The sequence below is a fragment of the Carcharodon carcharias genome, chromosome 8 (assembly GCF_017639515.1).
Source record: "Carcharodon carcharias isolate sCarCar2 chromosome 8, sCarCar2.pri, whole genome shotgun sequence".
Lineage (NCBI taxonomy): Eukaryota > Metazoa > Chordata > Chondrichthyes > Lamniformes > Lamnidae > Carcharodon > Carcharodon carcharias.
The window spans coordinates 45,546,673-45,562,985 of record NC_054474.1 but is presented as its reverse complement, the minus strand read 5'-3'; the positions used below and the strand labels follow the sequence as shown (position 1 = coordinate 45,562,985).

At 43.0% G+C, this 16,313-nt stretch overlaps 1 protein-coding gene across 5 annotated transcripts in view; it reads left to right on the top strand.

The window, feature by feature from the left end:
- LOC121281050 (rho GTPase-activating protein 26-like) overlaps positions 1 to 16,313 on the top strand; it is a 256,436-nt gene that overhangs the window by 229,701 nt on the left and 10,422 nt on the right. For 2 of the 5 annotated variants that reach the window (XM_041193652.1, XM_041193650.1), the window contains exons 21-22: positions 513 to 560; positions 11,105 to 11,137. In XM_041193652.1, the coding sequence (XP_041049586.1) occupies positions 513 to 560; positions 11,105 to 11,137 (81 nt within the window). Of the gene's footprint in view, positions 1 to 512; positions 561 to 744; positions 854 to 11,104; positions 11,138 to 16,313 lie in introns of those variants that run through there. The other 3 variants (XM_041193653.1, XM_041193651.1, XM_041193654.1) reach the window with 2 other exon arrangements.

Below are 16,313 nucleotides of genomic sequence, written 5' to 3'. Positions count from 1 at the left end.
TATTAAAATCAAAAATAAAGATTATGAAAATGTGCAAAACATGTCCTCACATAGGACTTACTGACATGAACATAAATGTTATAAAAATTATGTCAAAAATGTTTTTAAAAATTAATATTGGAAACCTCATCCCACCCCTGGCCGATTTGCCCGCCCGGCAATTGTAAGGTTGGACGGGCAGCGAAAAATTAGTTTAAATTAATTGATTAAGGGCCTTAATAGGCCTCTTAATTGTTGATGGGCGGTGGGCACACTGCCGACTCTTGCGCATGCCCGCTGACCAAAATATCGTACGAGTGCGCGATGACATCGGTATGTTCACCCAACTTCATCGTGCACTATTTTACGCCCAATTGGGTCAGGCGCGCATCTGCCTGCGGGACGTAAAATCCTGCCCCTGGTGTTAGTCACATGATCTGAAGTGAGCCAAATGTAATTGTGGACTATAACATTAATCTGTTTGTATTAAGCCTTGCTAATGTGTAAAATGAATATTTATTGATTCTTCCCAGGGCTGTGTGGTCAAGCTATGCAACTTTATCAGCTAGATTCCGCAAAAGGTGAAAGGAGAATAATGCATAGTACAGGTTCCTTGCACGGTGTTGCAAATAACAGAGACATTATTTATAAAATATGAATTGCATCCCTTTGGTGAGGGGGAGAGTGAAAACCCATTTATTGATTTACTGTTGTTCCTTTAATGAAATTACTCAGCACTAATCTTGCTCAATTTGCTTGTTTCAGTGTGATTTGAATTGGAAAAAGGGGAGAACAAATTCACTGTACGCTGCAGCTATTTCAGCCTTTGCCATGAGTATATTATCTAATCCAATTAAACACTTATAAGCTAATGGTTACCTAAACAGCTTTACACTAGACGTTTGTTAATTTTTTCAATACATCATACACCCATTTTGTGCAAATTACTATTCCTAGAAAAACTATAAAGGAGTCCTAACCAAGCTAATAAGTAGGAGACGCTACAAGACAGCTTTGATGTGGTTTAACCATTTCATCCTGACTACAATCTGCAAATGTAATTGTTACAAGTTTTAAATGGTTAGTAATATCTAAACCTGCTGACTAATCCAATTGTAACCAGTATAAAGACATTTTTCATCAGCCACAACTCAGTCTGAGCATTTCTGTTTAAATTTCTATGTACCCTTTGTCATTATCAGAAGTGAGCAGTCTGTCAGTCTGTTAACATGCCACCTCAGTAATTTCAAAATACTGAATTTGGAAATTGCAGTGTGCAACGCTTTGAAGACTTAGAATAGTATAATTTGGGCTAGTATTCTTCAATATGAGCTCCAATCTCAAATGTGCCACTGTAACAACAGCAAAAATATCTTGTATTTGTATAGCACACTTAACATAATAAAATGTACCAAGATACTTCGCAGGAGCTTTATCAAACAAAATATGACACAAAGCCTCATGAGATATTAGCGTAGAGTTTGGCAATATAATGGATGTGGAAATAGGCATTCTTGGAGATTTTGTGTGTGTGTGTGTGTGGTTGGAAATCCATCTTGGGGTCAAATATAACAGACAATTGCCAGGGCGAGGGTTGTAGTCAGTGGCTGGGGCATGGAGTTAGTGGAGGGGACTGAAGCCAATGGCTCAGTTCTTCCCAATATTTAATTGGAAATTTCTCTTCACGCAGTACAGGATGTCAGGCAAGCAGTCTCTCAATTTAGAAACAGTGGTGGTGGTTGTCAGGTAAAGCTGGGTGTCAGCACTATACTTGCGTAAAATAACATGATATGGCCGAGTGGCAGTAAGTAGTTGAGAATTAGAAGAGCACCAATTATAGATTCTCGGGGAGCATCTGAAGTATTGGTGCAGGAGTAGGAAGTGAGATTATCATTGGAGATGATAATTTGGCTATGATTAGATCGATAAGAATGGAACCAGGCGCGTGCATTCCAACCCAGCTGGACAATGGTGGATAGGCACTGGGGGAGGATGGTATTGTTATCCATGCCAAAGGTTGCATATAAATCGAGAAGTACAAGGAGGGATAATTTACCTTTGTTGTGATTACATAGGTGTCATTTGTGACTTTGAGAGCTGTTTCAGTTCACTGGCAGGGGCAGAAACCTGAATGGAGGTATTCAAACATGGAGTTACAGGAAAGGGCTATCATTATGTTATCATGAGTGCTTGGCTGAGTTTCAAAAGTGACAGGGGGTGAGTTCTGAGTTTGCAGTTTAATTGATAGTTCAATGAGGCTATTAAAAGATTAGCTGTCTTTGCGGCTACTAAATAGAGCTGTGTTTTTATAATAGATATAACCACTTGAAGTGATTAAAGCTTTGCATGGATTTTATGACTGGGAGATTTTCACTATGAAGTCTGTAGGAGTGAGAGCTGTATTGGATTGTTTGGAGTTCATTTATTATCATTTCCACATGGCTCCTGGGGTCTGTCCATAGTGGATACTGGGTGAGTGTCTCTGGAGTTGGCATGGAGGGTATGAAAGGCCATGGTGGGGATGGGTGGGAGTGTGATGGCTAGCGGGCTTAAAAACTTCTAAAACAAAGAACCAAGGCTAGCCTTCTAAGTAGCATCACTAAGTACTCACCCAGCCCCTCTTTTCAGGTGTCTGTGGGCCCAACTCTAGCCTCCCCGGAATGAAAATCAAGTGTTTCGGAGGAGTTTTTACCAAGGCGGGTCCAACGAGTCAGGAAATTTCTCAACTTGAGCTACGCGCCTTGGTTGCCAAAATCTAGCCCATGGTGTCAGAATAAGGGCTCACCCATTTCAGACTGTGATGAATAGGAAACAAAAACAGAATTACTTGGAAAAACTCAGCAGGTCTGGCAGCATCAGCGGAGAAGAAAAGAGTTGACGTTTCGAGTCCTCATGACCCTTCGTCAGAACTTGAGTTCGAGTCCAAGAAAGAGTTGAAATATAAGCTGGTTTAAGGTGTGTGTGTGGGGGGCGGAGAGATAGAGAGACAGAGAGATGGAGGGGGTGGCGGTGTGGTTGTAAGGACAAACAAGCAGTGATAGAAGCAGATCATCAAAAGATGTCAACGACAATAGTACAATAGAACACATAGGTGTTAAAGTTAAAGTTGGTGATATTATCTAAACGAATGTGCTAATTAAGAATGGATGGTAGGGCACTCAAGGTATAGCTCTAGTGGGGTTTTTTATTTTTTTTTATATAATGGAAATAGGTGGGAAAAGGAAAATCTTTATAATTTATTGGAAAAAAAAAGGAAGGGGGAAACAGAAAGGGGGTGGGGATGGGGGAGGGAGCTCACGACCTAAAGTTGTTGAATTCAATATTCAGCCCGGAAGGCTGTAAAGTCCCTAGTCGGAAGATGAGGTGTTGTTCCTCCAGTTTGCGTTGGGCTTCACTGGAACAATGCAGCAAGCCAAGGACAGACATGTGGGCAAGAGAGCAGGGTAGAGTGTTAAAATGGCAAGCGACAGGGAGATTTGGGTCATTCTTGCGGACAGACCGCAGGTGTTCTGCAAAGCGGTCGCCCAGTTTACGTTTGGTCTCTCCAATGTAGAGGAGACCACATTGGGAGCAACGAATGCTGTAGACTAAGTTGGGGGAAATGCAAGTGAAATGCTGCTTCACTTGAAAGGAGTGTTTGGGTCCTTGACGGTGAGGAGAGAGGAAGTGAAGGGGCAGGTGTTGCATCTTTTGCGTGGGCATGGGGTGGTGCCATAGGAGGGGGTTGAGGAGTAGGGGGCGATGGAGGAGTGGTCCAGGGTGTCCCGGAGGGAGCGATCCCTACGGAATGCCGATAAGTGGGGTGAAGGGAAGATGTGTTTGGTGGTGGCATCATGCTGGAGTTGGCGGAAATGGCGGAGGATGATCCTTTGAATGCGGAGGCTGGTGGGGTGATAAGTGAGGACAAGGGGGACCCTATCATGTTTCTGGGAGGGAGGAGAAGGCGTGAGGGCGGATGCGCGGGACATGGGCCGGACACGGTTGAGGGCCCTGTCAACGACCGTGGGTGGAAAACCTCAGTTAAGGAAGAAGGAGGACATGTCAGAGGAACTGTTTTTGAATGTAGCATCATCGGAACAGATGCGACGGAGGCGAAGGAACTGAGAGAATGGGATGGAGTCCTTACAGGAAGCGGGATGTGAGGAGCTGTAGTCGAGATAGCTGTGGGAGTCGGTGGGTTTGTAATGGATATTGGTGGACAGTCTATCACCAGAGATTGAGACAGAGAGGTCAAGGAAGGGAAGGGAAGTGTCAGAGATGGACCACGTGAAAATGATGGAGGGGTGGAGATTGGAAGCAAAATTAATAAATTTTTCCAAGTCCCGACGAGAGCATGAAGTGGCACCGAAGTAATCATCGATGTACCGGAGAAAGAGTTGTGGAAGGGGGCCGGAGTAGGACTGCAACAAGGAATGTTCCACATACCCCATAAAGAGACAGGCATAGCTGGGGCCCATGCGGGTACCCATAGCCACACCTTTTATTTGGAAGAAGTGAGAGGAGTTGAAGGAGAAATTGTTCAGCATGAGAACAAGTTCAGCCAGACGGAGGAGAGTAGTGGTGGATGGGGATTGTTCGGGCCTCTGTTCGAGGAAGAAGCTAAGGGCCCTCAGACTATCCTGGTGGGGGATGGAGGTGTAGAGGGATTGGACGTCCATGGTGAAGAGGAAGTGGTTGGGGCCAGGGAACTGGAAACTGTTGATGTGACGTAAGGTGTCAGAGGAATCACGGATGTAGGTGGGAAGGGACTGGACAAGGGGAGAGAGAAGGGAGTCAAGATAATGAGAAATGAGTTCTGTGGGGCAGGAGCAAGTGAGACGATCGGTCTACCGGGGCAGTTCTGTTTGTGGATTTTGGGTAGGAGATAGAAGCGGGCAGTCCGTGGTTGGGCGACTATCAGGTTGGAAGCTGTGGGAGGGAGATCCCCAGAGGAGATGAGGCCAGTGACAGTCCTAGAAACAATGGCTTGATGTTCAGTGGTGGGGTCATGGTCCAGGGAGAGGTAGGAGGAAGTGTCTGCGAGTTGACGCTCAGCCTCCGCGAGGTAGAGGTCAGTGCGCCAGACAACAACAGCACCACCCTTGTCAGCGGGTTTGATGACAATGTCAGGGTTGGACCTGAGAGAATGGAGTGCAGTAAGTTCAGAGAGAGACAGGTTAGAATGGGTGAGAGGAGCAGAGAAATTGAGACGACTAATGTCGCGCCGACAGTTCTCAGTGAAAAGATCGAGAGAAGGTAAGAATCCAGAGGGAGGGGTCCAGGTGGAGGGAGAATATTGGAGATGGGTAAAAGGATCCGTTGAACTGGGAGAGGACTCCTGCCCAAAGAAGTGAGCCCGGAGACGAAGACGGCGGAAGAAGAGTTCAGTATCATGCCAAGCCCGAAATTCATTGAGGTGAGGGCGTAAGGGTATGAAACTAAGTCCTTTGCTGAGCACTGAACGTTCAACATCGGAGAGGGGAAGGTCAGGGGGTATAGTGAATACACGGCTGGGGTTGGGATTGGAAGAAAGGGTGGGGACGGAGGGACAGGCAGGGGTGGAGGGTCCTAGATGGGTATTGGTGTCGATGAGTTATTGGAGAATTTCTTCTCTCAGAAGATCATGGACCCTTGGAATTCTGTACCCCAGAGAGCTGTGGAGACTGAGTCATTGTCTAACTCAGCCTTGAATATATTCAAAGGCTGAAATGTTCTGCCCCCATTGGCGGCAGATGTCATGGCGGGCAGGTGGGGACAATATGGCAGGAAGTTCAAAAATCGGTTTTACATCGTCGTGAAATGCAATTTCAATACATTTGCATCTCATCATCTTGCCTGCCCACCGGAATCATCCCCCTGCATCACATTTATCTCTGTAGCTTAAGAACGACGTGATTTACAACTGCATTTAAAAGGCATGCACCTGGCAAGCTGAACTTTGAGGGGAACTCAGAAGTGAGTGCACACTAACGTTGCGCAGCGTTCATGAGGGTCACCTGTTCAACTTCAAGGAAGAGGCGCTGCACACTCACGTGAGTGCACAGGCACGTCGCTTTTCCTGGCTACCTGATAGTGCGTTGCTGGGGCAAGGGCTGCACTGCAATTGGGGATGAGGTGGGGGGAGGCGTGCGCACAAGGCAGCATGGTAGTGCACCATCACATGCAGGGGGAGGAGGGAAGTGGCCACACATTATGGAAACCTTGTATAAAGTGAGCATTCTTCCGCAGTTGAGACAGTTCAGGCACAGCTATATTGACATGCTTGGAGTCAGGCCTCTAGCCTACCTGCTCACTCTAGTAACGCAGATCATGACATGATCCTGAACTTTTCACCCATCCTGTGCAGATTGCAAATTAATGAGTGTTTTAGGGGCTGCAGAACAATTGGACCAAGGTCAAGTTGAATAATCTCCTTCTGAAAGCTGACCATGGAGCAGTCACTGGTGGAGGTGCTCACAGCCCCTTGCAGTGTCTTCATTCAGGTTTGGACAAGCCTCCCCCATGGTTCACGCTCATAGCGCAGCCTTGTAGTACGGGTTGGGAGAATGGCTGCGCCTGAGCTGAGAGCGCAGTATGGACCTCCAAGGCCCTGGCCTGCTTTCAGGGTCCTGATGTGTGGCAGTGGCATCCTCCTCGGCCTGTGGAGCTGGAGCTGCTGGAGTCACAGGAAGAGGGGATTTGGATGAGCCAAACACTCCCTGAATCACCTGGATGGATGGCCACAGACTCAGGCACCTGCTGATCCTCCTCCCTATGGGTGCCTGAGGTCCCCTGGCTGACTCCTTGAGGAGGAGGGGAAGCTGGAGTGAGATCGAGCTGCCCTGCACCCCCTCATGTTGACACTATTGAAGGCCAACTATGGCATCAACATTGGAGTTCAGCCCGCGCAGCAGTGCAGGACTGATGTCCTGGACCAAGGTCTCCATAGCGGCCGCCATCCTACCAGTATTGACCTTGGTGCTTTGGCATGCTGGCACTATCACCTCAGGTTGAAGGCAGACTGACCGTTCCATCGCGCCTTACAGTCTGAGAAGTGCAGCAGACATCCATTCCTGATGTTCCCTATCTTGCCTTTGCAGCTCCAGCAACTGAGGTATGACTGAGTCCAGAGACCTGGGAAATCCCTGCCACCCACCTGCTGTGGATCAGACAGTGTGATGTGCTCACCAGATTGTGACCTCAAGGCTACTCTAGAGCTAGGTCCCACTGAGGTGTGTTCTCTGCGCTGGTGAGCGCTGTGATGAGTTTTCAATTAGGGTGTCATCAGATTTTTCTTCCGAGGTGTCTTTGGGGCTTGAGTTGAGGACCTGGGTATACTTGCCATAGAGGGAGTGCAGTGAAGGTTCACCAGACTGATCCCAGGAATGGCAGGATTGTTGTATGAGGAGAGATTAGCTGACTAGGCCTGTATTCACTGGAGTTTAGAAGAATGAGAGGGGATCTCATTGAAATGTAAAAAATTCTGACAGTGCTGGACAGACTGGATGCAAGGATGATGTTTCCTCTGGCTGGGAGTTTAGAACAAGGCGGGGGTCACAGTCTCAAGATACAGGGTAGGCCATTTAGGACTGAGATGAGGAAAAACTTCTTTACTCAGGGGGTGGTGAACCTGTGGAATTCTCTACCACAGAAAGTTGTGGAGTCCAAATCACTGAATATATTTAAGAAAGAAATAGATAGATTTCTGGACGCTAAAGGCGTCAAGGGTTACGGGGAGAGAGCGGGAGTATGGCATTGAGATAGAGCATCAGCCATGATTATATTGAATAGTGGAGCAGGTGTGTAGGGCGGAATGACCCACTCCTGCTCCCATTTTCCATGTTTATGTCATGGACTCCAGTGGCTGCTTTCCAGATGTGCCTATGAAAGCAAGGATACATAATTAGTGCATGGTATGGGACTGTGGAACAATGGAACTCATTCAGAGAATAGTTGTCTGATGGATGTTGAACTGCTGGATTCTCACTTGGTTGAGCACCGCAGACCTTACAATCAGCACAGGAACGGTCCAGGTCATCGACGGCCAGCTGGATGACTCTATTTTCAAAGGACTTTGATGTCAGGCATTCCTTCACCAGTCTGCGACCCTTCCCTTTTGTTGTGTGCTAGCTTGTCCTGCATGAATACAGATGGAGAGAGTGTAAGCAGAATGCCTGCCAGACTGGACGATGAGGCATGTGTGGGTGGTGAGTGTTGCCATGAACGGGTTGAGGACATGATCCAGGGCAGATGAAGGTGTGTCTGTGTGTGACAGTGAATTATGATGTCCCTTGAACTGGCAGTGAGTGAGATCCTCGTGGGTGTGTGAGTTGAGAGTGATGAGAAGAGTGACTTACCCTGACAGAATGGAGGAGATCATTCATCCCCTTTTGGCACTGGGTGGCTGTCCTGTTTTGAAGGGCATTGGCGCTGACCACTGCTGCCACCGCCTCCCATGCTGGATTTGTCACCTTGCTTGCTGGTCTTCATCCAGAACTGGGGTAGAGGACTTCATGGCGGGCCTCCATAGTGTCCAGTAGGTGCCTGAGGGAGGCGTCACTAAATTTGGGGGCAGCATGTTTCCTCCCTTTGGTAGCCATGACTTTCCAGCAGCTTCCAATCCCTTAGAGAGTGCTAGCTCTGTGCAGGTTTGAGGTGACATCAGGGTGGGCAAATCTGAACCCGCTTGCCAGTGATCCGCCATGTTCCCTGTGAATGTATAATTAACGAGGCAGGATGTGCCGGAATGGGACGATAAAGCACAAAAAGCCACCATTGTGGGTAAAACGGGTAAAACGTCCTTTTTCCGCCTGCTACCGTGGGCAATTTGTGCAAATCTGGGATGATTCTGCCCAAAGTTTTGAACCATAGGTGAGTCGAAGGTAATGGGGAACAGACTGGAAATTAAATTGAAGTCAAGATCAGATCGACCATGATTTTACTGAATGTAGCGCAGGTTTGAGGGCCCATGTGGCCTACTCTTTATATTTCTTATGTCCTGTACTTAACAAGTATTAACTATTAAACCCATTCTTTTCAAAAGGAACATTTTACATAATAAGTATCACCTTTTTTCCCTTTGTAGAAACAGCAAGCATTGTAACGTTTAACCTAACGGCTATGGCCAACCAAAAAAATCCAAAAAAAAATCGATTATGGACCAAACTAGTTCATTTTTGTCATGATTATAAATGACTCAGTCTTGCGCTTTTCACACCCGAGAATGTTGACATGATTGCTTATTGGTGTGAGTATGTGCATTTGAAAGATTTATGGTCACAAAGGTGAGAAAAAAGGTTACCTACTATTCCTTCTGCAATTTCAGATTCAGTAATATCCCACATTGTTGGTCAGAATGAATTTAAGGAATTTGAAAGGATTAACCATGCACTTCTAACTCATTGTCACCACTGAATTTCGTGGTTTCTGTCCAGTTTATTTCAAACACAAAAACAGAATTACCTGGAAAAACTCAGCAGGTCTGGCAGCATCGGTGGAGAAGAAAAGAGTTGACGTTTCGAGTCCTCATGACCCTTCAACAGAACTAGGTGAATCCAAGGAGAGGGGTGAAATATAAGCTGGTTTAAGGTGGGGAGGGGTGTGGTTGGGTGGGGGGAGAGAAGTGGAGGGGGGTGGTGTGGTTGTAGTGACAAGCAAGCAGTGATAGGAGCAGATAATCAAAAGATGTCACAGACAAAAGAACAAAAGAACACAGAGGTGTTGAAGTTGGTGATATTATCTAAATGAATGCTAATTAAAAATGGATGGTACGGCACTCAAGTTACAACTCTAGTGGGGGCATAAAAGATTTAAAAATAATAGAAATAGGTGGGAAAAGAAATATCTGTATAAATTATTGGAAAAAACAAAAGGAAGGGGGAAGAAACAGAAAGGGAGTGGGGATGGAGGAGGGAGTTCAAGATCTGCTCCTATCACTGCTTGCTTGTCCCTACAACCACACCACCCTGCTCCACTTCTCTCCCCCCACCCAACCACCACCTCCCCGCCCCCCCTTCACCTTAAACCAGCTTATATTTTACCTCTCTCCTTGGATTCACCCAGTTCTGTTGAAGGGTCATGAGGACTCGAAACGTCAACTCTTCTACGCCGATGCTGCCAGACCTGCTGAGTTTTTCCAGGTAATTCTGTTTTTGTTTTAGATTTCCAGCATCCGCAGTTTTTTGTTTTTATTTCAAACACTGTAGTTACCTTTGTTACAATTATTGCCAACAGCTGGATTCAAGACTTGCTGTCATGCACATGGCTAGACTCATGATTTGCCTTTATGCTGTCTTCCCACATCATGTGACTTTTGAATGACATTGCCTGTTAGAGGAGGGCAAATCATAAATGATGCCATTTGATTTTGGAAGAAATATGCTGATATTTCATTCTCTGTATATTATTTGAGTTCTCAGCTTTCATTTTTGTCATCATTATACCTTATATATTCTGCAATTTTCATTTCTAATGTTGCCGTGGTTATCTGCTACAGGAGGTTAATGAGTTTTAAAGATGTATGCACACTGTGTTGTGCTGAATTCATCTTCCTTTCTGCTCAACACTTCTCAAGGGTCCAGATTTTCAGAGTGTAGCAGATGATTGCTGAGAAGAGTGAACAGTTAAGCTGTTATATCTAAGCACAACAATAATGAACATTCAACATGTTACTTAGTATTAAGTGTGGCGTACCCTACCAATAACTTCATAGCTGCAAAAATAAATGATGAGGAAAATAATGGGGTTATTATCTTTATTTTGAACAAAGTGTGGCACCATTTTTAGTACCAAACTCAAAACCTCATACACAGCAGTGATTTACGATGAAAAAAGAAATGATTTCATAAGCCAGATATAAAAACTGGAATTTTATGATTGTAATATACTGTTGTTCTAAATTGCGGTATATAAATTTTAATACCATAAAAGCATCCAATGCTAATTAAGATGGCATTCCTACCAGTAGCTGCATACAGTGAATTTATTTGTGCCTTGGGAGGGTTAACTGAAAATGTGAATTTGCACATTGGTGACACTAATTAAGTGGCATGCACAGGTATTGCTTCTTGTGCGAATAAAGATCTTTTCAACATGAATCCAAATCTGATTTGCTAAAATGAAGGAAATGTAGTTGACAAAGTATGTCTGTCTTTGTTAATGTTTACAGGTTAAACCCCAAAAGAAAACCCAGTCTCACTAGGTATGTATATGCATTTTATCATTAATGTAGTCTGCAATTCCATCAATATTGAGTGCTCTATAATAATGGCTGCAGTGTGCTAAAACCTGAGTTGCCAGTAAGTTGTGCAACAGAATGGTAGAATGTCCACAACTCTCCACATGGTGATTTCTAGATCTCAGCCCAGTTGGTATACATGAACAGAGTCACAAAAAAGCACCTCATATTGGCTGACTATACAGCAAATCTCAATCATCCTCTTCATTGAGGTTGACTTAGGTCATAAAAAGACTTCAGAGTGGAAGACACAAGAGGAATCACTAAATCCAAACCAAAAATGATGTACGTTCTCCAGTTTGAGCTGAGTAGCTTTGTGAATTTCCAGTTATCCTTTTATAGAGGTATTGCTTTAAAAAACTACAGCTTCTGTCAACTATATCGCATATATGAGCCTCTGAAAGATTGAACCCTGTTTATCCTTTCTAAAATATTTTCATTAGGCATCAGTTATCCTGAAAAATTTTGATTCCACTATTACAATATGTCATTTATTGTGTCTTGTTTTTATTTCTAATATATTGATGCACCCTGCAATGGTCACCTTTTTCTTACAATGTGTAAATGCACTGGACACTTTGCTACATATTTAATGGGTAACAAAACTGTTCTCTTTCCTCTGCCAAAAAGGTGAACTGATTTACTACTTGTTTCTTTACCTCAAAGAGGCTATTAGTCAAAGGCTAATCTTGATTAACAAGGTAGGCGCCTACCTAAGCATGATAAGTAAATTATATATTGTGTCTTGGATGTGTTAACGCCATTGACAATACCATCTGGTGAAAAATTGGGCCATATTAATTCATTAAAGTTGCACTTTGCCTTTCTGTTCTGTTCCCCTTTTCCTCCTGGAATTTCCATGACTAAACATTTCTACAGGCTTGCGGGATAAGTCAGAAATTCACCATGTGAGGATTTGTGTCCTACCATACAACAATGACTAGTGGCTTCTTAGTTTCAATATGTGCATTATCATTGTCAACTTTAAACCTTTATAAACTCGCAAAAAAGGTACAAAATCTGAAAAAATGTGTTTATTTGACATCAGTAACAGCATGCCCTTGCAGAATCCACAACACATTGTGGGGGCTCAAACCAACCTCTGAAGCCTCAGAGTTAAAGATTGATTTAGGATGTCCAGTTGTTTCTGTATGGATGTTCCACAAAAGACAATTTAAGAAAAGATATTGGTCTAATGTTAGATGTAATTGTTGAAAGGGATCTTAAGTTATTCCTTTGGAAGTTCAGGCCAATCCTGAGATATTGGTAACTGATTGTTAATTAAATTGATGGGTGGTTACTTTGACCAGCATTTATATAAACAGAAGATCAAAGCACAGTTTTCAAATCTTTGTATCAGAATCTAATTTTAAATTATTCAGCCATTCGATATTTAAACAGACACTTTGAAATAAATTTAGCTGAAAATTTATTCGATTAAAATGTGAAATTTGTTTGGTTATATACAATTACTTGACAGTTAATAGGATAATTGATGAATGTTTGAGGTTTTGGTGGAAGTTGGGCGAAGTTATTACTTTTAGTATATCTTGTACTATTGTAATCCGCCCCCTAACCCTCCCCAGTTTATGTCATAATTGAATTAACCATCAAGTCCACCCAATGCTACTTTTGTGGTCTTCCTACTGCCAGTTTCCAAAACAATCTGCTTGTTTTCTGTCTTCCAGTTTGCTCTTCTTATGTGCAGGTAAACTGTCTAAGCTTTGCATTTTCCTATTTGGCACACATTCCCTGTTCCATGCTATTGCTTTCTTTTGATTATCATCAGCTTTGTTGCTGCATGAAAGCTATTACTTCAGTGAACTCACTTTGTCCCCTCAGCTGATACTAACATTTTCCTGTGCATAAAGCTAAAATACTGTTGATGCTGGAAATTTGAAACAAACAAGAGAAATGTTAGTAACACTCAAAAGGCCAAGCAGCATTTGTGGAGAGAGCAAAAGGAGATTTTTAGTGTATAGTTCCTCAAAATTGGCCTCTGTTGGACTGGACTGCTTTCTTGATTTAATTTCTTTTGTTACTTTCAACAAAAGTATCCATTCGTACGGGGTCAGGTCTTTATTGAGACATCATACATCGTGATTCAAGTATCTGTGCTCAGGAACATTATACTTCATAATTCTAGCATAAGTACAGTGTACGGAGTCTCACACACTTCATAATTTTCTCTTTGATCTCAACATTCCATGCATAACACTAATAAATCATAGTACATCAAAGCTGTATAAAAGTGATATCAGAATGATAACAATGCCTGCAGAATGCTCTTAGCCCTTCTCAATTTCCTCTAATCATTTTATTTTCTTAATTATATTGCCCTTTTAAGCTCTTCCCATCATTTTATTTTCATAAACATGTGAACGATTTAACATATTTCAATCTATCACAGACATAGTTGAGTGATTTTTACACATTCCATCACCCTCCTTTATCTGAGATTTCCTTGCCTAAGGCCCATTTGCACTGAGCTTTCTACTGAGCATAGAATGCAGTTTTAACTCATCGTGTGCTGATCCATTGACAGCCCAGGACATTGAGTATGAACTCTTGTTCCCACAAAATCTACCCCAAACAGCGTCTTTACTTCTCTCCACAGACCTGCTTGACTTGCTGTGTTTCCAGCATTTTCTGTTTGAGCTTCAGAATTCTTGTTTCTGCAGTATTGTGCTTTTTGTTCAAGTTGCCTAACTAATTGCCATTTCTCTTCAAGAAAAGTCTGCATTGAAGTTCAGTTCCTCTCTTAAACATGATTTCCATTTGTTTCTTCATGCTTTCACTTTCATTGCTTTCTCTCTTGCATTTTCTAAGACCTGATTTCTTTCTCAGCATTCGTCTGCAGCTCTTGGCTTATTTTACATAGATTCCTCTTTGTACGTACTCATTTCAAAGACATCCAGTCTCTGCTTCTCTGCATTTTCATAGTCCAGCTTTCAACTCCATACAGAACTGTCAAAGAAACATTAATTTCGTATATTCTCGTTTAATTTTTTTATAATGTCTTTCATCCATCACATTGGTTTCATTGTCCATCAAAATCAATTTTTTTCTTTGTAGTCATTTAGTAGTACAAAACTTGAATACTGCTGAAAAAAGACGTCGAGGTTTTTCGCTTTGCACTCATCAGGACAATCGCAAGAATGCCAATGTCAGGGGAAGCAACAACTTTATACTGCATGAGAAGAGAGTGCTGATTGGTTGGCAAGTGGACACTGATTGGTGGAGGCGTTGCCATGGAGAATACGCCAGTTAATGGTGACTGATAGTTAACTTCCAAGCATTGTTTGAAGTTTAAACCAGGCAGCTTGACTCTGATTGTCAAGGCATTGCCCTGAGGAATGAACCAACGAATGGCTATCACTTATTTTGTTTAGCTGACACAGGCGCAATTTGTGTACATGGTCCCGTGTATTAATATATATAGCTTCCAGTACATTGCAGGCAAGGTACAGACCGTACCTAACCAGCTTGTGCTTGTAAAACTCAAAACACAGTGTCTAACATTAGATGTGATTCCGCAATTGGACAACATTTGCTAAATAATCCTCAGTGTGCTAAAAATTATGCTGACAACCAATTTAAGATCGTCAGCTGGGCTTGCAATGTGGTGCATTTGCATGTACTAGAAGGTACATATATTAATGCACAGGGCCCTGTTCTTTGCAAGCGGAAAGAATATGTACACACATTGCGCCTGTTTCAGTGAAACAAAATAAGTGATGGCCATTCGCTGGCTCATTCCTCAGGGCAATGCCTTGACCAATCAGAGTCAAGCTGCCTGATTTAAGTTTTAAACAATGCTTGGCAGTTAACTGTCAGTCACCAATAACTGGTGCGTTCTCCATGGCAGCACATCGACCAATCAGTGTCCACTTGCTAACCAATCAGCACTCTCTTCTCAAGCTGTATAAAGTTGTTGCTTCCCCTGACATTGGTTTTCTTGTGATTGTCTTGATGAGTGCAAGACAAAAAGCTTTGGCAAAATGTCTTTTTCAGCAGTTTCTCCTTATCTCGTTCTCACAATCCCCTTAAGCCCATGCAACTTCTAAGGCATATTAAGTCATCCACAATTCAATTCCCTAATACTTTTCACCTGATAATTTCTCCCTTCATCTGTGCTCTTCTTTATACTATGATTTAGTTTGTTGGGAAGCTGCCTTCGAGCTACTTTTCTTCACCCTTCATTTGTTATGAGAACAGTAACCAATGAGTATATAAACATCCTTCACAATTTTCAGGTGGCTTACTATGTCCTAACCTTACCCTATAATAATGACAGAAAATGCTGGAAATACTCAGTAGGTCTGGCAGCACCCGTGAAGAGAGAAACAGAACTTACATTTAAGATCAAGAATCTTTTGTCAGAACTACCTCACTTTCCCTTAATGCTTTGGGTCAGTAATTCACTAATTTTCTCCCTAATGCATCACTCATTATTTGTTATCTGACTGTATTAAAGAAAATGGGTGAAAAGAACCCTGACACAATCCCCTCTCCACTGTGAACCATTCTGACACTTCTGATTCAATTTTCAAACAATCTTTAGTTCCCTAATATAAATTATTTTCATAGTCTGGCAATTGTTCAAGTCACTCCATATTTCCCAGCAGCACTATCTCTCTCAAATCACATGAATATTTAAAATATATCATGTACCTTTTGATTTTTTGCCCCATTTTGAACGTCTGGTCAGGTCACTACATCCTCTTTTGAATTCATGCTGACTCCACCTCAGCCTTGTAATCCTATGTCCTACTGAGGAGCACTTTAAAAATGTCATCCCTGGCCCACTAGACAGACTAATGTCGCTGGAATTCCTTCACATCTTCCTCACCATTTTGTCTAATGGAATTATTGCTGTCAGTTTCCAAAGCAAAGATGCTTTCCCGTTCTTAGTGTGTGGATGGCGTGGAGAAGCTCTTTGACTGCCTCAGTGCATCCCCATTTGTCTTTAAGTACTTCTATGGAAATTCTAAATTAGGGATTTCTTCTTTGATTACACCTTACCTGGAGTACAGTGAGTAGTTCTGGGCACCACACCTTAGGAAGGATATATAAGCCTTGGAAGGAGTACAGCATAGTTTTACCAGAGTGGTATCTGGATCCAGGGATTAAATTAAAG